The sequence below is a fragment of the Notolepis coatsorum genome (genome assembly GCF_963971535.1).
Source record: "Notolepis coatsorum genome assembly, chromosome: 17".
Lineage (NCBI taxonomy): Eukaryota > Metazoa > Chordata > Actinopteri > Aulopiformes > Paralepididae > Notolepis > Notolepis coatsorum.
In genome coordinates this window covers 59,835,923-59,859,235 of record NC_140181.1, presented here as the reverse complement: position 1 = coordinate 59,859,235, position 23,313 = coordinate 59,835,923, and the positions used below count along the sequence as shown (strand labels likewise).

The 23,313-nt window shown below is 42.0% G+C and overlaps 2 protein-coding genes across 2 annotated transcripts in view; one reads left to right on the top strand and one right to left on the bottom strand.

Annotated features, from left to right (window-relative positions):
- The window catches only part of LOC311244405 (GPI transamidase component PIG-T-like), a 78,460-nt gene extending 58,636 nt beyond the window's left edge, over positions 1-19,824 (top strand). The window contains exons 9-11 of the mRNA XM_084333895.1: positions 5,235-5,400; positions 14,475-14,558; positions 16,492-19,824. Of these exons, the coding sequence (XP_084190021.1) occupies positions 5,235-5,400; positions 14,475-14,558; positions 16,492-16,741 (500 nt within the window). The 3' untranslated portion in view covers positions 16,742-19,824. The remainder of the gene's footprint in view (positions 1-5,234; positions 5,401-14,474; positions 14,559-16,491) is intronic.
- LOC311244406 (uncharacterized protein) lies at positions 19,619-21,550 on the bottom strand. Its single transcript, XM_084333896.1, has 4 exons — positions 21,393-21,550; positions 20,930-21,073; positions 20,532-20,669; positions 19,619-20,351 (listed from the first exon to the last, which is right to left on the bottom strand). Exons 1-4 carry the CDS (start codon positions 21,496-21,498, stop codon positions 20,218-20,220), a joined length of 522 nt encoding a protein of 173 aa, XP_084190022.1. The 5' UTR covers positions 21,499-21,550; the 3' UTR covers positions 19,619-20,217.
- Between the last annotated feature and the right edge of the window lie 1,763 nt (positions 21,551-23,313).

Genomic DNA, 23,313 nt, shown 5'->3' with positions numbered 1-23,313 from the left:
CTATGGTAGCACTAGCCCCAGCTAATACAGTCAATGAAATGTTATCGTAGCTACAAGCTAGCAGAGGAGGGAATGAGAGTCTGAGAGGCGGGGTGTTTAAAGACAATGATAGGCGTTTATTCAACATCCAAGAAGGCTAACATACAACTGTGTTTTACTAACTCCAACCGGGACTATTGCCGCTTTCGTGCTGCAGCACTGCTTGTTGATGTTATGATCTCCTCACGTTACCGGAGCTGAAGGTGCCACACGCTAAAATGTCCATGGGGACCCGGCGCCAACCCATAGATAGTTCCAACTCAACGAATTACGTAATCCACCACAGTTGCACTCAATATTTAAATAATGTTAGTCTAAATAAATGTAGAGATACATAATAATTTCAAGCAGAAAACGAATCTTTCCATTAAGAACTGACAATCAGGGAATTTAAACATGGTTGACATTGTTTTTTTGTGTTTATATTATAGAAAGGAAAGTCTAGTGCTGGCTGAGCATATTGTTTGTTTGCACTAAGTTAATACTTTGACAAATGTAGCCTATATTTTTCAGTCAGTTCGGTCTTTGTGTGCCAAACATTATTTAAGGCTGTAAACACTGTAAACCTTATATATATATATATATATATATATATATATATATATATATATATATATATATATATATATATATATATGAGAAGCATGTTTAGATTTGAGTGTTATTTTTTTGTAATAAAAATTAACGTATATCGAACCGAACCGAAAACCGTGATACGAACCGAACCATCCATTTTGTGAACCGTCCCACACCTACCGTTTATCATAAAAATTCAGTGCCCCCGAAATACAAAAAAAAGCCCCCGAAAATCAATTAAGGGGGGCAAAAAAGCCCTTGAAAAAAAATGTTAATTTCTAACCCTGGGTGATATATTGATCAGAGCAGTTTGTATCGAAAATTATAAAGAAAAACGCTGAAACTCACGTCGGTCTCCTCGTAGCGTTAGGCGATGAGAGTGGAGCAAACAGATCCCAATTATGTGATGTTGATCGAGGCGATCCAGTTCCGGTTTGTATAATACTAATATACGCCCAAATCATGTCGTTTATTGAGTTATGGCAACGATCCATTGTCCACGGTGTGTGGATTGAGTCCCGGGACGATAAACGAGTGGCCGGACGGAATAGGAAGACACACCGGGGTCACAATTATCGACTTCCGGTTGCAACTCGCAGATCGGCCACCAGGTGGCAGTATTGAAGCGTTGCAGAGTTGTGCGGAGTCCTACAGCATCAGCCAAGACTCCGTGGGTGAAATATGAATACCATGACGAAAATATGAAATATTGATCTCAAACACGCCTTACGGCGTTATTGGCAGACAACGCATGGCGGAGAAAGCCGCCTTAACACGTGATTGGCGGAGAATGGGTTAAGATGCATCCTTGTACAGAACATCACCGTAATCTAAAACAGGCAAGAAGGTGGCAGCAACAAGACGTTTCCTGGCATTAACACTTTCTGTGCCGGCCGTGCCAGTCCTATATACCCCGTTGAGTGCCAACGCTCTATTCAATGACAGAGCGCTCACATTTGTGAACACATAAACTATATCTTAAATTATGGCTATGTGTCTAATACGACCGTCGTTTTATGAGCGAACAAATTTTGTTCGAGTGAATTTATTGCAACCTAATGGCATAAGAAAGTAAATTCATTCAATAGGGAAACTCAAAGAAAATAACAAACAACTTATGTATTATATTTCGTCAGCATTTTCCATACAGGCGCCTTTCAAGATGCGCTATTGGTCAGGACAGGCCGCGGAGTGATACCAATGCATTCCGTTTCATTCAGAGCGAGGGATGGTGTGTTATGTGTGCGAGCAGCGAGCTGTGCTCCTGATGCATGCTGAATGAAAACAGACATAATCCTTTCACTACCACACTACAGAAGGTTAACTCTTTCACTACCACACTACAGAAGGTTAACTCTTTCACTACCACACTACAGAAGGTTAACTCTTTCACTACCACACTACAGAAGGTTAACTCTTTCCGCATTTCACTGTATGCCCTGGTGTGTATGTGAATAGATCTCGTGTTATTTTAAATGATAATAAAATCTTGAAACTTGATTTGTCTTGTTTACATCAGGGTCCCCCATTTTCCTTATAATACATTTAGTAATTTAGCTTTTAGACTTACAAGGTCTGTACGACAAGTCATCAGGAAGGGCACAACTCTATCAGCATGGTTTGGTGAATTTGGTGGACACTGCGCCGAGGACAATAACACGCTGGCGACATTCTGTGATGATGATTATTATTATTATTTATGAAGCCCAAGACGACATCACATCACAATAAAAACGTGAGTTATACTATGAGCAGGAGAAACTGCTCATTAGCAGGGGAAGCTGCTCTTTTTGCAGCACAACCAGGTTACAAAAGATATAAGGTTTATTGGTTACTTAAAACACATGAGCATGACCCCCAGAATATGACGGGGTTAAGGCGCTCCCATAGTCCAGCAGACTGTACACAGAGCAGACTCCGCGGATGTCCGCGCGGACTCTTGAGCTTTGATCTCAGCGGACAGCAGACCCACAGGTGCGACGCTCCTATTTTCTGAGGCATGGACATCCGCGCCGCTGACTTGGTGTCACACAAAACGCTGCTCGGCGTTTTGGTTGACATCGAACTGCATTTAATGTGACGCCGCGCGAGCGATAGGTAGCGCGAGGAGAGAGATGAGCCCGTGAAGCGCGCTCTCTCTGTCTCTGTCTCTGTCTCTGTCTCTGTCTCTGTCTCTGTCTCTCTCTCTCTCTCTCTCCCTCTCTCTCTCTCCCGCTGATAATGTTCCCTCTGATCTGCCAGTACAGTAGAACAGACAGAATTGTGGGAAATGTAGTAAAACTGGAGCGAGAAATGTAGGAAATAGACCGCGGACGTCCGCTGAGATCTGCTGGACTATGAAAGCTCAAAGAGCCGCGCGGACATCCGCGGAGTCTGCTCTGTGTACAGTCTGCTGGACTATGGGAGCGCCTTTAGCAGAACCAGAGAATAACAGCGGGTACAGTAAGGCGTCCCTTAGGTAAATTAGCACACATCACAGCACTAAATTACATAAACTATCATGATTTGTGTGTTTGCTTTGCAGTGCCACAAGACAGATTTGTTGTCATAACAAAAGAGTCTGCACTAGAACGTGGCCAGGTGTTAACACTTTGGTTGCCTAAGGTTAAATTAATGATATACCATAGATTGCCAGCGCTATTTGTCTATGGAGAAAGTCCCCTTCTTTGCAGGGCTATAACTTTTTAAATTCTATTGCTACATTGCCATTATTAGGGCCCATTCAAAGTCCTATATGTATTGTTCATTGTGTAGCAACGTTAAACTTTTTCATTCACATATTCATAGTAAAGTATGGTCTAATGTATAAGTATGTTTTCATCTCTTTCTGCAGCTTTCTCCAGAACGTGATATATAGCCCCAAATGCATTATATTGATGATGAAATACAGTTTGATGGCAATCAGCGCGATATAAAAAATTCCAACTAGACGTACTTCTAGAAGTTACTACACGTCATCTGATGTTGACCGGATGGGCGAGGGGGCGTTTATAATTCCGTGGGCAGCGTTATACCAATCATCTAATGTGGGTCAAATGTTGATAATATCAGTTATTATCGAAGACGGTAACGTTACACGCTGAAACTCACCCCAGTCTCCGCGCGCCGTTGGGCGATCATCGTCGAGTAGAAATTTTATCATTATGGGATATATTATTACCCGGTCCATCTCCAGCTTGTATAATGGTATATACGTCCAAATCATGTTGTTTATCGAGTTATTGGCAATCGATCGCTATGTAGTGTGACGAGCTAGAGTGCCGGAACCTATCCCGAGTGGCCGGAAGCAATACGGACATCTAGCACAACCTCTACTGCGCTTCCTGTTAAGCGGTTGCGCGATCGGCCACCAGATGGCGCTCCTGAACCGCCAGAGAGCTCAGTGGGTCCTGCTGGTGTATCTCAGGCCAGCGGAGGGACATTATGAATCCGATCGCAGATTTTTGAAATATTGATATAAAGACGGCGTACAGCGTCCCCCGGCAACTTTAGCATGGCCAGCAAAGACGTCTAAAGACGGCTCCCGGCAGTCAAAGTGTTAATTGCACCCAGAGAGAGAGAGAGAGGGGGGCCATGCAGGATTACAATGCATTCTGGTTAGGGTTGTAGTTGTTTAACACTGTAAGTGTAAAACTTTCAAGGCCATTTTCTCTGGATACGTTTTGTGATATCACCATGATTCATAGGAAGTAGCTTGAAAAGTATCCCACCAACATTTCCAAGTGATGGCTTATTTTGAAGGTATGAATCTGTACTTTCATAATATGTAAACGAAACAAAAAAATTTAAAATTAAGTTGCCTCAACAAGTCCATACTATCCACGGCTAGGCGCATATGTGTACTTATGCACGCTATAGAAGCGGGCTGAAATATCTATCTTATTTCCTGATCAGCTACACACACTCAGCCACACACACACACACATATGGGACACGTTGATATATAGGTGAAAACAGCTCTGATTATCCCAATACTGGTCAAATAGATTCCTTACCTCAGATCAGATGTTCTCCAAAAAGATTATTCCAATTCCTGATCGGCATTCCAAATATCGATCGCGTTTATTGATCCAACGCTGGGTGGTCGAAAGACATATTCCACGCTGTTCTGACGGTGGGCGATGACTGGGATCGTCTCCGGTTACATGCTTGAGAAGTAAAATGTGTAATCCGGACTTTCTTTTCCCCATGCGTTTTCATTCAATCCAATCTAAAGGGTGCATTACCATCCGGGAGACGATAGGGGGTGGTATTTTCCCAATTCGAGCTGAGAGAGAGTACCAGTGGTAACGTGAGGCTAGATTGATGAAATATGAATGGAAATCGCTAATAAAAAGAATAACTATTAAAAAAACGTCATATCTCGTTTCTGGCACTCAAGGGTTGGCATGAAATAACGAATTATGCCGTGGCTGGCACTCAAAGTGTTAAAAGAAAAACATGACTTATTTAAAAAGGTGGTCAATCTGCGACTTAAAAGAAAGGTTGTCATCAATTAAAAAAATTAAAGTATTTATAGGTGGACACAACTTTGATAGAAGTCTCTTTAGTCTACCCGTGTCTTTTTGTACGCTTGGCTCGTAAAAGACACTATAACGTCTTTTTTCACCCACCCACAGGCTACATCCACTACCAGCCCTCCAAGGACCGTCTGAGACCCCACCTGCTGGAGATGCTGATCCAGCTTCCTCCCAACTCCGTCACCGAGGTCACCGTGGAGTTTGAGAGGGCGCTGCTCAAGTGGACCGAATACACCCCTGACCCCAACCATGGATTCTACGTGGGGTATGAGTCACACATAAGGCTCTGTTGTTGATTCTATGTGCAGTATGAGTCACGAACAAGGCTCTGTTTTTTATTCTACGTGGGGTATGAGTCATGAGTCACAAGGCTCTTGTTGGAGAGAAGGTTGTGGTTTTAGGAGCCCAGTCCAATGATCACTAATCAACCCTCCTGTCAGGAAAAAAAATTTCACACCCTTTTTTGGGGGGGTTTGTTTTAATTAAATTGGCTCCAGCCTCCTGTTGGCATTTGGTAGCAATGCTAGTGCAAGTCTGTGTTGGCAGTAAAGCCCTTAAAGGAAAACTCCAACATTTTGGGAAATTAGCTTATTTAACATCTTCCCTGGAGTTAGACAAGAAGATACATACCTTTTTTGTCTCTCTGCATGCATTAGGCTTAGGGCACGCCCGCACTGTTAGCGTAGCTTAGCTTCATCACTGGAAGTGGGGCAGTCCTTTACCCTGAAGTTCCCTACAGTACCCTACAGTCACGAAATACACTCCAAATACAACTCCAAAACGTTCCTGTAAACATGTTGTGACCTGTGTATTTACCACGTGGAGAAATAAAAAATAATTGAATTAGACATTTACGTTTTCTAAGCAAATATACTCTGAACTATTTTTTGCCTAACCACTCCTCTCTGGGCTCAGTGATTTCACGCAACGCAGTGCTACTTTCTAACGTGACGCCAGTGTTTGTTTACATTTTCATTTAATTCAAAGGATCCGAACCGATTGAAGTTTATGGATACCATGCCTTCAAATCCTCTTACCTTGACGATTAAAAGCCTCCACAATTTAGAAAACAGTATTCCCATGGCTGGGGTTGATATGCTGCTAGCTAACGAAAACCAACAAACACAGAACCGGACACACAAGCAGAAAACGAAGCATCTACTATACTTCCGGTCGGGTGGTTTCAAAATAAAAGAGCGACGTCTAAAGCACCGGAAATACGTTTATTTTGTACATTATCTAACGTTAACACAAACCTAAACTAACTTTATGTTAGTTGTAACGTTAGTTTAGGTTCGTTTTAACGTTAGATAATGTACAAAATAAACGCTTTCCTTTAACACATTTACGGCCACAGGGATTAGACGGGCCCCACTCTATAAGGCCAGCTTATCATAACATGGTTTAACTATGCGTGAGGGTGTTTGTAGAGCTAAATCTATATTTTAAATCATTGCTATGTGTCCATTCTCATTGTCAATTGACACTATAAACCTTCCCTTCAATATGCCTTAAAGAAATAATTTTTTCATCAATACGTTCCCATTTTATAGCGTCGTGAATATGAGCGTTATATGGGATTGGTCTGGTATAATTCCTGCAAGGCTAGTTATAAGGCGCTAAGCTAATAACGTTAAATCTATTGGCGTTTCGACCATACACGTGACAAGCTAGAGATAAAAATCAAAATGCATATGATCGGTATCATGTTCCACCATGAATGCATGAAAGGGGGGGGGGGGCGGGGGACGTCGTTTCTGATTATTGATTACCAATAACGGCATTCGTTATTGTAGGCTCATTCACTGATCGGCTGGTTGGCTATGATAACAAGGCCTGATCAGCATGAAATCTACGTGAAATCGTTCTTACCTGTGGCCGGTTGTATCCCAAAAAGGATTTCCCAGTTATTGATCGCCATCTGGTAGATCGATATGTGCATTGGCTGATGCTATATTCCTTTACTGCATACTGAATTCCGCGTCGCAAAATGTATTCCGGGCTACAGGCATAGCTTTAGGCTAACAAAAAAGTCCACCCATGATGAAAAAAAAAAACACCGGTCTGTAACAGGGAACACTGCATTATCGAGACAGCGCCACTACCAGGATCTGGCCGGTAATGCACTTTTCCGAATCTTAAGAGTAGGGTATATCTGCAGTGCCGCTCCGTGACATTGAGTAGGTTATTAAAATGCAATAAAAGCAAAAACAAGTTTACCACGTATTTATACGTGGTTGGCCCTTTAACACTGAGTGCCACGGACGAGAAATCTTGTTTTTTAATCGTTATTTCTTTTATTAGCGATTTCCATTCATATTTCATCAATCTAGCCTCACGTTAGTGCTGCAAACTCTCTCTGAGCTCCATTGGGAAAATACCGCCCCCTATCGTCTCCCGGATGGTACTGCACCCCTTTGGAATGGATTGAATGAACCGCATGGAAAAAAAATTGTCCGGAATCCACATTTTACTTCTCAGGCAAGTAACCGGAGCCGATTGCAGTCTTTGTGGTCCCGCAGAACAGCGTGGAATAATGTGTTCGAGCACCCAGCGTTGGATCAATAAACATGATCGATATTTGGAATTGCGATCAGGAATTGGAATGATTTTTTTGGATAACATCTGATCTGAGGTAAGGAATCTATTTTACAAGTCTTGGGATAATCAGAGTTGTATTCGCTGAGCTCTCAGCGTTCGCCCTATGTGTGTGTGATGTTGAGGAAATGAGGTAATCGATTTTCAGCTTGCGGCCCCAGCGTGCATACGTACACATACGTCCATGGGCACTCTGCGCATGTGCATGCGGAATAGGTGCTTTAAAATGGGCTTTTTCTCTGCCGATTTAGTTCTGATCGATTAGGAATGGGTCGTGCCGTGTTCAGGAGATTGAGGCGCATGAATGTCTATTCGATCATGTCTCTAGCACCCCCACAGCCGTATCTGCAACCACTTACATCACGGCTCATCCACATTCATTCATTTGCTCCCCCCGCAATCTCCTCCCCGATTTCAATGTAACGCGGAAGTGTAGTGGTCTATTAGGGGGAGGGAAACTGATGGGTGGGGATCGGGCGTTGTGGACAGCGACTCCTACAGGTCGGTTGGTGCGCCTGCGCAGTAGAATCAGGAAGCGACGGGGGTGGGGGCCCTCCAAAGCCCAGACCCCTGACACTGAAAGATCGAGCCGCGCAGGTGGAAAGATGCGACTGCTGTTACCTCGAGTATCGGAGGGGACTCGTGCTATGTATGACTTAGTCCACATTGCAGCCGGCTTGTGGGAGGCATGAAACAGCGTTCAAAGACGGGGGAGGGTTGAATTGGATGATACGAAAATTGGGATGGGAGAAAAATAGAAAATGGGAGAAAAAGTGGATTAAAAAAAAAAAAAAAAAAAAATCTGATTTTTTTATAATAATAAATAAGAAATAACAATTCAGTACATTTATATATATATGTGTTAATTTGTTACATTTAGTTTCACTAAGTTAGGAAAGTAATGTTTTTTAAGTCAAGCCTGATTGTTGCCTTGCACAAAAGAAGGATCCCAGTCTATCTAAATATTTTTTTATTTAACTCTAACCCTAACTAACCTTACTGTCATGCACTTGTCCTAATATACTAACCTACACTATAGCACTCAACACTTTGATGAACATTGTTACTCAGCTGATAGAGTTGTACCCTTCCTGCTGTCTTGTTGTACAAAACTTGTAAGTCGCTTTGGATAAAAGCGTCAGCTAAATGACAAAATGTTAATGTAAATGTAGGTCGTCCTCGGATGGGCCCTCCATCGGTGCTTCCAGTCATCCCGATCCTCCATGCATCTGGCTAGCTTGCTGGTACTTTCTGCTCCCGCATCTGTCCTGAGTACGTCCACATACATTAATGTGGGACGTCCTCGTGATCGATGCCCCGTGTGTTGGCTCCCACAGCACAAGTTTGCTGGATGGCAGCTCATGGTGTCTCTGGCAGTGACCTGCCAGCCTCATTCTTCTGACTGCCACTTTCTCGCTCACCCTTAGCGCCCCGCCCCCCCCCCCCCCCCCCCCCCATACAAGTTTGCATTAGTGATGTTAACACTTTGAGTGCCAGCAGGGGGCGCACGATTTATCGCTTGAATGCCAGCCTTTTTGGACAGATTTTCCGATATTTCATGATTTTCGCGGAGCTATTTCTATATTCTATATTATGGTTATGTGTCTAATACGCCCGTCGCTTATCAATGACTTGCTTGCAGTCAACATGTATGAAACGGATTGTTTTTTCATCTGTACATTTCCGTTTTATACCGTTTTGAAAAACGGACGTTTTTGGAAATTACTAGAAAAAAAAAGATTCCGTGATAATAGCTCTTTACTGGAATACACACAACACGTTGTCATTTTCCGGCTGATTTATGAATCGTTTTCAAATAAACGCTAGATTATCGATAGTATATGTGTACTTATGCACGCTAGAGAAGCGGGCTGAAAAATCGATTATCTATGCCCTGCCTGGCGCTAACGCCGCACACACACACACACACACACATAGGGGACACGTTGAGATATGTGAAAAATACATCTGATTACCCCAAGACTGGTAACATCAGATGTTCTGCAAAAAGATTATTCCAATTCCTGATCGCCATTCCAAATATCGATCGTGTTTATTGATCCAACGTTAGGTACTCGAAACAGATATTCCACGCTGCTCTGAGTGTCCACAATGAATCGAATCGTCTCTGGTTACATGCCTGAGAAGTAAAATGTGGATTCCGTTTCCCCCCCCCCCCATGCATTTCCATTGAGTCCAATCCAATGGGTGCATTACCATCCGGGAGACGATAGGGGGCGATATTTCCCTGTTCGAGCTCATAGACAGTCCCAATGATAACGTGAGGCTAGATTGATGAAACATTTATGGATATCGCTAATAAAAGCAGTAACGATTAAATAACGATATTTCTCATCCCTGGCACTCAACGCATGGCATGAAATCACGAGATTTCTCGTGGCTGGCACTCAATGTGTTAAGCACCACACGCATCATTCTGGTGTAGCACCCATCCAGGGACTTCTGCAGGGTGAGCTTCAGGGTCCAGCATTCACTGCCATACAGAAGAACAGACTCAACTGTTGCATAAAAGAAGCTGAGCTTGATTTGACGGGGAAGGTTGGATTTCCACACACTGGTCATGCTGTTCAGGGCCCTCCACGAGTCCACGCAAGCGCCTTCCTCACTTTAAGGTCTTGCTCGGATGAGTTGGCCCACAAGCCCAGGTATTTGAAGTCACTGACTTCCTTTTAGAGAAGTGCCTCCTGTTGTTGTTAGAGGTGGATGGTCCAGGAGGATGCTATTCGTTATGACCTCGGTTTTCTTGGCATTTAGCCTAAGGCCAACCTTGGCACACTCCGTCTCCACTCTGTACAGGAGTTCCTGTGCTTGCTCTACGCGGTCAGAGAGCAGGCTGATGTCGTCCGCGTAATCCAGGTCTGTTAGGACTACGGCGGGGTGTCGTCTCGATCTCCTTGGGGTTATTGTGAGACCAAGTTCCTGCTCCCGTCCATTGATGGCCTTCCTGAGCGCATAGTCGAGGACTATAATGAAAAGGAAGGAGAGGGTGTCCCCTTGCATCACCTCAGCCAGGATGTCAAACTCTTCACTGTTGCCGTCTGGGGTGTAGCAGAGTAGCCTATTGGCACTGCACTGCCTCTTTAAGACAGGCAGTCTAATTGCCATATAGGACTCAGCTGAGATGATTGCAGCATGGGTAGCAGAGCAAGTGGAGCAGAGCAAGCAAGCAGAGTGGAGTGAGAGCAAGAAAAGACAGAGACCAAACTTGAATGAAACAAAGAAAGCAATATAAATAAGTCGATTTGGAGGAATCAGTAATGGAGTTCTCATGGATCCAGTGGCACATGATATGGCCGATCAGAGGATCCAAGATCACCCTTGAAGAGAAGACACCAGTGGAGAGAAGACACCAGTGAAGACAAAGTTATCACCGTCCTTTTTCACTTCACTGAACTGTCTCCTGTCTTCAAAACCCCAAATATCCCGGACTTGACCACATTGCACTTTGACACTCAAGGTCTCCATTGTCCCTGTTCTCCCAGCTCCCTCCTACAACCCCCACACACACACTCACTGAGCACACACCCAATCTGGACTGTTTGTTTTATTTGACTTATTACCCTTTTTCACTTGTATTCTATATATCTGTTTTGCACTTAATTATTTGAATACAGTATATATTACTTCACTAAATACTGTTTGCCTGCCTCTTATTTTAAACCTTATCACATGCTCATTTTTGTAGTGGAGGTTACCTAGAGCCAACCGGTATCGACAGTAAACTTTCATTTTGCTTATTTAATTTATTGACAGGTTTTAGCCTGTCTGGCGCCCAATGCACCACTATAACATTTACATTTTGATTATTTTGGGCTGACCACCGCTACAGGCGTTACCACCTTGGCCCTTGTACCCGTGTGCATGGTCATTGGTCCCTATGGCCCGGAGAAGAAAGCACAGTACCGCTGTCAGGCTGACCTGACTGTGAGGCATACAGTTTATTAATTGAACAATGGGTATTGGATCGGTACTCGGTATCGGCCAATACCCAAAGCCAGGTATCGGTATCGGGACTGAAAAAGTCGGATCGGTGCATCCCTAGGCACAGTTTCTCATATTATTCCCACAATGCTTTGGTCAGACTCCTTCTTTCCACTGGGTCTTTTTAGGCTTATATCATCATTAACCACAGGTGGAGGAATCAGTGGAGCTCTCCAATTAGGACTAATAGACTGCCCTGCACAGTCACTAAATACGCGCTATTTCTCTCCATGGCACAGTCATGTGCACCAACAGTGTCTGATAGCGTGCTTGTGACTATATATTTTGTCATTAATCGAGGCAAAGTTAAACTTGTGCTTGCAACTGTTAGAAGAGCGATAGAACGATAGAAGCTTCTATCCCCAGGCCATCAGGCTGCTAAACGAACTAATCGCTAAACGAACAATAATCACTATGCAACAACCATCAAATGCACACAGCACACACACCCACACGCACACACTCACTCAAACAAACAACACACTGCAGCACCCACTCTCCACACTTTAGATCACACAAACACACTTACACTTTATATTTATTGATAAAGGATTTGCACTACAACTCGTACACCTACTGTGAATTGTACCTAAATTGCACCTCGTCCCATTTCTCCATTTCTGCCTTGCACTATATAGTATTGTATATAGTATTGTATATTAGTACACTCGTCCCATTTCTCCATTTCTGCCTTGCACTATATAGTATTGTATATAGTATTGTATATTAGTACACTGCACAGTATTGTATATTGTATGGTAACTACGTCTATTCTGCATCGAACATTGTACATATGTCTAAACTGAACACTGTGACCTTTTTTTTTACTTCTAATTTTACTATGTTTTTATTTCATACTTATCTTGTCTTGCACAGTCTCTGGAGCGCAACAGTAAGAAGCATTTTGTACAAAAGTATTCTGTACTTCTGTATGACAACTATTAAAGAAACTTGAAACTTGAAACTTGAACTGAGTAAAATTGCCCTATCTCAAACCCCACCCTCTTTTCTTGATCCTCCAATTACAACTGTTGCTTCATCCACGGTGTGTGACTGCTGCATTGACATAATCAGTATTTTATTTCTGTATCCTTTTTGTTTTGTCTCTAAACCGTTTACTCTACTGCTTGTGTTTTTGGAAAAGGATGTTTCTTTCTTTTAGGCACTCGACATGCACTTCTATTACATGTCTAACTGGAAATGTTTTCCTCTGGGGACTTATCACCTTGGTTTCTTCTGTATTTGTACACAACCCTTAACTCATTCACGGCCAACCACGACTATAGTCAGGTTATCTCGCCATGCGTTGAGCACCAGAACCCGAGTATAGTCGGGTCTTCGATAGTTTTCATTGTTTTTTATTTTATTTTATTTTTTTATTCTATACAGTCTCACAGACCTCGGTGTATCATTGCGACTCATTCTGAGATGCCGAGATTGCAATGCCGGCCGAATCCTGCTAGGTAGCAGTATCGCCTACCCTTTGAAACCTTATTTCACACTGTTACATTATATATGGTCCGGGCGGAGAAATGGTACCGGGCAAGTGAAAGGCTTCAGTCGAGCCCCTTGGAACGCGTCCAGCACACTTCATGCATAGTTTGTCCCATTTCATGTCAGGGACCCGATGGTCATCAATACTGGAAATCATGATCAGACAATTGGAATATTCTTTTTGCAATACCTCCTAGCAAAGGTAAGAACTATATGACATCAATCCTACAATGATTTCACATCGATCGCAATGATCAACGTATGTAGTATTCAAAACGTATGGCGTTGCTGAGCATCACAAAACGACCCCCCCCCCCCAAAAACGACCCCCCCCCCCCCCCCCCCCCCCCATAATACCTATTATATACCTTTTGATTTGGAAATAATATCGTGTCCAGAAGAGCAACGCGAACAACTTTCACAAAATGCACATAGCGCTCCATAACTCAGCTTCCAGGAATTAGCCCGGATCACTCTGAAACTATACAATATTCACCACGGGATAACACGTGAACGTATACATGAAAAAATTTTGGACGAGAGATAGTGAGCCATAGTATTGTCTCCATAGCTAGAATATAGACTATAGATATAGCTCTGCAAACATCGTGACGCACAGTGAAAATGCCTATCTTTTAAAGCGTGGCCCATTGACTACAAGGATGGAGATAATGGCTGGCGCTGAATGAGTTAAAGGATCACGCCAACATTATGTTTACCTTCTTCTCCAGGGTCCAACAAGAAGATATATACCAGTTTCCTCTCTGTGCGTTCACTAGAAAGCTGTGAATAAAGGGAAGTGGACAGTGCCGATAGCCTAGCTTAAACTCCAGGAGAGGTGTTCGTTGGCCAATGCCTAGGCTAACCGGTACTGTCCGTTTCCATTCATTGTGCTACGCTAGGCTAACATGCAGCCGCATAGCTTCCTACTGAATGCACAGAGAGGAAACCGGTATCTTATCATCTTGTCTCACTCTGGAGAAGACTATTTAGGGATAACTGGCATTTATCATCTGGTACAGCTGGGGCTGTTTCATGAATCCCACATTGGTTACTCTTTTCTCAAGAACAAAATAATTTAAGAAGTTTTGTGAATGAGACCCAATATCATTTTAATTTCTCTAATGAGAGGGAGCTTTATTAGTGACCAATGTCTAGCCAATGCTCACCTTGCGTAAGATTTGAGGCGATATTCTAGGCTGTGTTCTAGAGTGTTTGAGAGTGACTCTCCTTTTTCACCTGCAGGTCGTCTGTGATCAGCGCTCTTGTTCCCAGCATCGTTGCCATGGACACCAACAGCACACAGGAACAGCCGCTGTTCAGCAGCTTGTGAGTATAGTTGTTATTGAGCACTTGGCCACTTTGTAGAATGATACGAGGAGGATGGGGCACAGTCCCAAGTTCTTCACAGGAGACGCTCAGTACCGGGAGTTACGGTAGTTCGTACTGCACAATGTGCCTCCCGGTGATAAAGGAGAAGCCATTTTGTGAACAGCTTCCTGACGCGTCTATACTTTTCGTAGCCGCATTTCTGGCAAGACGCTCTCTGATTGGCCGACGCCTGTTTCTACACTGGTTAAGCTTAGGCACTCTTTCGAAGTTGGTTATGGTTAGAGTTTGTCTTAGAGCGTGACGGCAAGTTCTTTCGACGGTTAAGCTTAGGCACTCTTTCGAAGTTGGTTAAGGTTAGAGTTTGTCTTAGAGCATGGCGATAGAACGCCAGGTAGTTTGCAGGCTGTTCGACGCGGAAATGGGCAAAGAAACAGCTCGTCACGCGATTGGGCAACAGTGGCCAATCAGAGAGCGTCTGCCAGAAATGCGGCTACGGAAAGTATAGACGCCTTCTCTGCGATTTAGCATTCTAGCTGTGTTGCTACTGGTTCAAGTGTTGCTGTTTGATTCATTGTTGAGGAACACGACGTGTCTGTGAAAACCAGAATTAATACCTCCTGTAACTGCATTAGGGCTGCATGATATATCGGTGACCATATCGGTATTGGTCGATGATAGTGATTTTTTCATATATCAGTATCGGTCCAGTGAGCAAAACTTGGCAGATATATATCGGCAAACATACACCGGCTGGTGATAGTGATTTTCTTTTTATTGATTGCGTCGGTCCGATGAGCACAACTGATGATTATTTCTCTGTCTAGCTGATGTGGTGTGCGTGTGTTTGGTCTGGTCCTGTGATGCTTTCTGCCATGATATTATATTGGTCACAGAACGGAAGAAAAACGAATTCATCTGCAGTAACTTCATAAATGAATAAATAAACTGTCCACAAAATTGGGTCCCTGGAACCGAATCTATAAAGCTACCTGAAAAGTTACGCTTTCACAATTGTTTACAAATACAGGGCCCACAATTAAATTTTACAATCCCATTCTAGGCCTCCATTTAGTTCAGTCTCAAAATTATTTGTTTTGATTTTATGATGACAGAATCATTTGATGAAGAATTACATGCATAGTAAATGTGTTTTGTAAACTAATTGCAGGTTCTGCAAATGTAAACAAATTCTCCTCCCCCGAAACGACATTGTGCACCATTTACCCTAGCATTTAATGAAAGACCATATTATGGTGATGATCTGTCAAATACGGATACAGAATTTGCATATGGAAACAAAATTGGCCACTTCATATTATTGTATCATGGCCTAAGTATCGTGATAATCTCATACCAGGGGCTCTTAATTATTCTTTACAAGGTAGAGTATAACCATGTCAGAACTAGGGGTGTGATGATTCACTCAGCTCACAATCTCGATACAATTTCATATGTAAAACTTAAAAAAAAAATGTATACACTTTGTTACTTTCCATTGGTTCCAGCTAACTAGAGCGTAGTTGAGATACAGTAGACCAGGACCTTCAACCTTCACACCTGGTCCTTTCATTTTCCTGCTGCACAGCTCCAGCACACAGTAACATACATCTTCTCTCCTGAGCAGATGTTTATTTGGACTTTATATGTATATACATGTATAAAATATATAAATACATTTAAAAAAATCAACTATGCATATTTTGCGGCATGATGTTTCGTCACACCCCTACTCAGAACTATGACGTATTCTTGAGACATTCAGCACCATGGGGGGCTGGTCCAGAACTTCTACTTGGACCAAACTGGCATGCTGGTGCTGTAGACCGCTGGTCCTCTGAAAGCCCATGAGTTGTTGCCTTGTAATAGAAGGTGACACAAGCTTGTTTATGTATATTCGACCTTGACTCTGCTTTCCTTCATCCTCTTTAAGTTTCCCCTGTAAAGAGGAGTCCAGCTACTTCATGCGCATTTACACAGAGCCTCTCCTGGTGAACCTGCCCACCCCAGACTTCAGCATGCCCTACAACGTCATCTGTCTGACCTGCACAGTGGTGGCCGTGGGCTACGGCTCCCTCTACAACCTGCTGACCCGCACCTTCCAGGTCGAAGAGCCCAGCCCGGGACTAGCCAAACGGATAGCTAATGTCATACGCAGAATGAGGGGAGTACCGTTGCTCTGAGCTCGGAAGCTAGCCTAATGCTAACTAGCCTGTTTTTTTTGCCGAAGGACTTTAGCCGCGGAATTTTGGCTAAACCACTTGTAAGTGTACGATATTCAGGGACAACTGGCTCATGCACTGGAGTGGCTGTTTTTAAAAACACTAACTGGAATGTCACGTTTTTGTTTTTTTTGTTTTCTTAAATGGAGGCTAATTTGGAAGAATGAAGGTATTTATGAATTCAATGCATTTTCCTGGCTATGAGGAACAAACAAGTGTCGTAAGTAGTAATATGCAAATCCACAAAGCTAGGTCTAGGCAGGTGCTGGACCCAGCATGAATTCAGTAGATAACATATAAGTTATAACCATCTCTACTTCTACTGAACAAACTAACATTTTCTACTAGAAAATAATGGAGACTGAGGGATTTGCAATATTATTTGTCCAGTACACTGCCAAAAAGCTATAATGTGTAAGATTTTCTATCAATGTTTTTGTTAAAATCTTGCTCCAAAAACACATCTTAATGTGGCTACACTGACTCTACTGACGAGTGCACCAGCAGTGCAGAGATTCCATTCAAAAGTTTAATTCTTTAATTTTTTATTTAAATTTTTTGCATTCATCTAAAAATGTTTGGACCTTATGGTGTTCTTGTTCTGTTCTTGACTTATTGTTATGTTTTCTTCTTGACTTGTTTAAAGAAGACCTGTACGGCCCATGGGGACATTAACGTGTGTTGTCGGGCCTTATAAATAAATTTGATTTGATTTGATTCACTGCGAGGCTCGCCCTACTAACCAATCAGAGAAGCTCAAAGGAAATGTCGTTGGAATAAGCACTTTCTGTGGTTGAAGACGCAGTCCTCTTTCAACACAGAGGACCATGTAGAGACTAACCACTAAATGACCAATAAATTACGTATTTCTTCCAACTAAATTCCATTTGAGCTTTATTGAGTCTCTGTGAAACTTCAGAATGGAATATCTCTGCACTGCTGCTACACTGGTCAATGAAACTCACTCACAGTAGACTGTGAATCAGTGTGTCCACAGAAATGTTTTTGGAGCAAAATTCGAACAAAAAACATTGTACACGTTGTACTGTAACTTTAAGACATTCCTTTATTGATCCCCTTGGGGAAATTCGGGAAATAAGGTAACATTATCATCCTAAAGTCTAATTTATATTGAATATAACAAGTGGGAAAGTCGAGTAATGGGATAGGATCATTTTAGTGTGTTCAATGCTGCTGAACCGGATTCAAGAATATTTGTGAATATAAAAAATAAAAGAAATAAGTCTAAATGACAAGAGAAATTATAGATTTGAAGACTCCACACTTGACTAAATCACCTGCTCAGATGGAGACTTGTTTCAGTGTAGAAGGAACCAAAGTGCTGGCCTGTGTTGCATTGGGGACATCACAAAACACAACACCCCAATACTGTTTGAATGTTGTTGTGGTTGGCGTTTCTACATTAAGCCATGACTCTGCTACTCTGATAGGGAAATGAAAGACACCTACATCTATTTTTGTTTTGTACTTGAAGCTGTTGAGTGCATGTTTGAATGTTGAACAGAGATATTTGTTATTCTGTGGGGGTTTTATTCAACGGTTTACTCATTTGTTTAATGCAAATCCTCACTAAAAACGTCTTTACTAAAATGACTGTTATATTGAATTGTAAGTATTCAGCAAAAGAGTCTTCTTCTACCTATTACCCAAGACTAGATTCTCCATTTTGCTTAAATATCATCATAAAACAATCCTGTTTCAGTGCCTTTGACTGAGCGGTGTGAGCATACAAAGAGCTATGGGGGAAACTGGGGTATTTATTATTATTTTCAATAAACTGATGAAAAAAAACAAGCGTTTTTGTAGTCTTCTTCAAGTGAAGATAGATGAGCTACAACATCTCGTCTGTGGAAGAATGTGCTTGTGAAAGATGGATGACCTGGGAGCTGTATTGCTTTCCTCTGAGTGCCCACTTTTCAGAGTAAATAAACTTGGCCCCCCTTCTGGCAAGCTCACAGAAAACAAACACTGAGGTCTCTTGTCTTTGGCCAGTCAGCAATTTCTCTCTCCTGCACGTGTTTGGCTCTAAAATGGGACGAAAAAAAACTCTGCATTCCAAATCAATGATGGTCACGTCTGGTTAGTTGTGAACTATGTTTTCTTTGCTGGCTAGTAGGTACAGTATACACCAGGCAGGAAAACGGTCTCCAGTCTATTCAGAAATAATCATGATCATGATCAGACCCTAGATCAGTGGTTGTCAACCGATTTTGGTTAGTGACCCCTGTTTGCAACCCCCACCTAACTAAATTTTGTATCTCCCAATTTCAGGCTATTTAATTTGATTAATGATCTTGCACAAGTAAAAAGCAAATATCAAAGATTCTAAACATGATATTTGTATATCAATTCACTACCCCCAGGTTGAGAACCATTGCCCTAGATAGTCAATAGAGAGGTTGGAAAATATCTATCATGATCTAGAAGACTGATGAGCCTTCCAAATCACTTTTTTTAAATAGTTGTGATTTTAAACTAACAACATTGGACATTATGAAGATATAGCTACTTATTTTATCCTGCTTTATACCTTATCTCATGTAAACACTCCATAATAGGGTTCAAGTTAAGGATTTAGCATTTCAGGGTGAGGAGAAGGTGGTGCAGCGCTGCTGAAACCTGAATTCAGCAGAATATCTTGGCCACATATAAAAACCGAGTCTGGTTTGCTGCCAATAATGACAACTTTCCATTCTTGGTGCATTTCGTCATTTGTTTTTGCAGCGAAGTTACTGCCTCAACAAAATCCATACAAGGGACCTCTGTGAAACTCAACACCTCTAACCTAACAAGGTCATGAATACACAGGAATGTATCTACAAGTTCTACACACGGTTTTAATGGTTGAAATACAAACAAACCCCATATCCACAAACTGCATACAAATTCAATCTCCATTTTAACAAGTATTTTAAGCTTCTATTGAGTCTTGTCGTCTTTTCAGAAAGCGTGAAGAAATCTGCTAATAGGCTGACAGCATTTCCTTTGTTCTAATACAACTGAACAACATTTCTTGAATCTAGTGATATCTTGAAAAAATGTAAATCCTTGAAATAAGCTAATTTGTATTGGACATTATCTTACTCCACTGGCAATATCAGATCAAAATTGTTAAGATGGGAGATATTTTTTCCAGTTTATAAGTAGTCAATGTAAAATAGTGTGTACAGTAAATATCTTATTTGTTCAGATACACTGTTAAATTTCAAGGTTAAAATGCTTTGAGTGGCAACCCCGACGCTCAAACCTGGTTCCAAAGTGTGCACTCTTCCATGGATTTATTAGTGTTATTATGATATAATAATAAGCTAAACGTAATTTCCTTGATTTCCACATATCCATGGAAGAAACCTAACCAATGCACACTTTTTGGGATCAATGTGGACAATGAATGTCACATCATCTCCAGTGTCCAATCAACATGGCTCGCTGCAGGCGTGGCCACACGTCGTCCGGCAACACTTCTGTTCCTCGGGACACTGGCCGTCATGGTAACAGTACTCGGCACACATGGGGGTCCCCTGGGGCGGGGCACATCGGCCTAGCTTCACTATGGCAACCGAGAGAGACGCATGTCTTGAGTTACACATTCTCTGCATTGGATAAATATACATACTATTCCAAGTAAATCAAATGCTTCAGAAAATAGCACATCTGAGTTGTCTTAGTATTCATAGTAAATGTAAAGTATTGTTATGGTATAATATCTCTCTCTTGGCCCGTGTCTTACCTGTGTACGGTGCGATGCACTCGTGTCCACATCCGTTGTGGCAGCATTTTTCATTATCGGGGCAGTCACTGTCATTGGAGCAGTACTCCGCACAAATTCCTGCTCCCCAACGTCTGCGTGGACACACTCCAGGCTTGGCTTTATAGGTAGAAGAGTTCAGAAACACAATTAGAATCTACAGCAGGAATCCTGGATTTGGTAGTTAAACTGGATGGGAACTTTTTTTTATTGTACCACTGTATGTACAGTATTTCCAGGAACTGAACCACGACAGCTATTTCTGAGCCAAATACTACTATGGTTATGAGTCACGTCTACATAACCCACTGAATCCAACTAACTCTGTTCCCAATGGCTGTCCACTATAACCACAGGAAGCGATATATATAGGCTCTTACTGAAAGCAGGTGGGACACAAACTGATCCACAGTCAAAGACGCAACACTTGTCGTCCTGAGGACAGTCCTCATCACATTCACACCCCTTCTGGGATGGGACCACAGTCAGAAGTCGTGGACAGTGACCTGGTTTTGGAAGAATCACTGACAGAGAGAGAGAGAAAATTAAGGTTTACTTACTGTAGATCATGTTAATGAAAGAAAGAGAATGGACACATTGTTAGGCTACAAAAGAACAAAGGCATGGAAGAGAGATTTCATCTTTTTAGAGTTCCTCCTGCATAGAAAGCTTTCCTCTCAATGTTCTTATTTAGTCATGATAAACAAAGGTATTCAAAAATAGAAAGCAGTGAACCAGCCTATTTTACAGTGAATAGTAGAATTATCAGTCCATCTTATTTATTATTATTATCTTTAGTAGAATTTGTATGTAGGAGACATGCATCCCACACACAATACTCACCTGTTACATTTCCATCTGTTTCTGCAGCGAAAGCTACATTCAAATTCACAAATGCGTACAGTGCACAAAGAGTCACTGCACAAAGAGCCGACGCATGCATCTCCATGCTGACTTTACTGAACTGTGGACTCAAGAATGTACTTGTGTGTGTGGACAAATATTCCAATACAATCTGACGGGGCGAACGCGTGCAGGACGCTGGGTCCTTGTGCCTCTCTGGTTACATCCCAGCCTCGGCACCGAGAACCTCATCCCTCAGAGGCCTTGAGGAAGAGATGTCATCCGGAGGAGCTGAAATACTTTGAAATACTGTTTCAAAGTGGTGGGAAGTGTGTTCTCATTATTGTGCTTACAGTAGAACCCTACAGTATGATAGGCCCCACAAGGAGAGGTTGTTAGGGTGAAGATGTTCAGAACGGTGTAATGTGTGAAGACCAAGCTAATACAACATTTTAAAAAGAAACTGGCATGTAGACACATTTAGCAATTTTTCCATCAGTCTAATTAGCAGTTCCAATGCTTTCAGTTGAACTCCGATGTAAAATGTTTCCATCGTCAGATTTGAGATTATAATATCTGTTTGCAGATATTGAGGCTCTGATAAATCAGACTATTGTAACAAGATGGACATTACACAATACTACAATATTTGTGCACAATAATGCATTTATCATAATAATCTCTGCTTGGTAAAATAACTGCAATAGACAATAGAAATGGCTCACAATTGCTCTTATTCAGCAACACCTTCTCATTCATTCAGTACAAGACATACAGGGTCCTGCCCAGTATAACCAGTCTTCTACTGTTGGCCACTGAACAGCTCTGTTGCACTAGATGGGCACTTCCTCAACCAAATTATCATACAATGTGTTTGAGAACTGATGTCTGAAGTGGATTGATTCAAATCCCCAGAATGTCTACGTAGGAGAATGTAACTGTTCATTTTATAACCATTATTTGAATCAATCACCTTAATCAGCTCACTTCTTAAAACAGAGGCTGCATCCTATACATTTCACAGGATCTGATGTGTTTGACACAAATTCACATTCATGGCAGAGATGATAATATTATGATGTATGTCTGTGATGTACCCCATACCTGTATCTACCACTATGTATGATGAGCAATAACATTTGACAGAAGTATCGAATCATTGTATTGTATAATCAACAATATGCCCCTGAAATTATACATTTATAATCTCAGGTCACCCTCCCTTCCAGGGCTCAGGCTCCTCATTCACTTCCATTCATTTTGAGGACCATATCTAAATATAATCTTCTGAAGTATAAACACTATACAGGAATAGTATTCTGTGTAATATCTTTGTCTGTGTCAAATGTACTTGTTTTTCTTAGTTTTTTTTAAACTAATGTTACCATTTTCAGATGATCAGTAAAGGAACTATTTCTCACTTGTAGTTTGACCAACTGTCAACTTTTCACAGAATGTTGGACATCTTTCTTCCAGCAAGACATCACATAACCAAACATTCCATGCAAGGCAAAAAGGCACAGCACACTCAAACCTACAACTGATCTAATTTTTCAAAGGTATTCAATTATGTAAACACACTTCAAATGCCAAAACAAGCACATACCTTTGACTCAGAATTGTCAGCTTTATTGAAATCTGCACAGCATTAGTTTGTTTATACTAAAAGTATGATCTTCTTTTTGTGTCCATATACAAAGCTATTCAGCTTATATAAAGTCCAGCCAGTGCTTGGTACATTGCTGTCCCTTGATGTTGTAGGTCCTTTGGTGTGCAGGGTCCACCTAACAGAGGACATCGAAAGAGGTGCTCCATGGTCTGTGGTTCTGTGCCACAGTCGCATACTATTGGGTTGGGCCACTAAGATAACCCCATCTGCTTAGGGCTTCCCTGGAACGGCCAACACCTGAGAGGAGTCGGT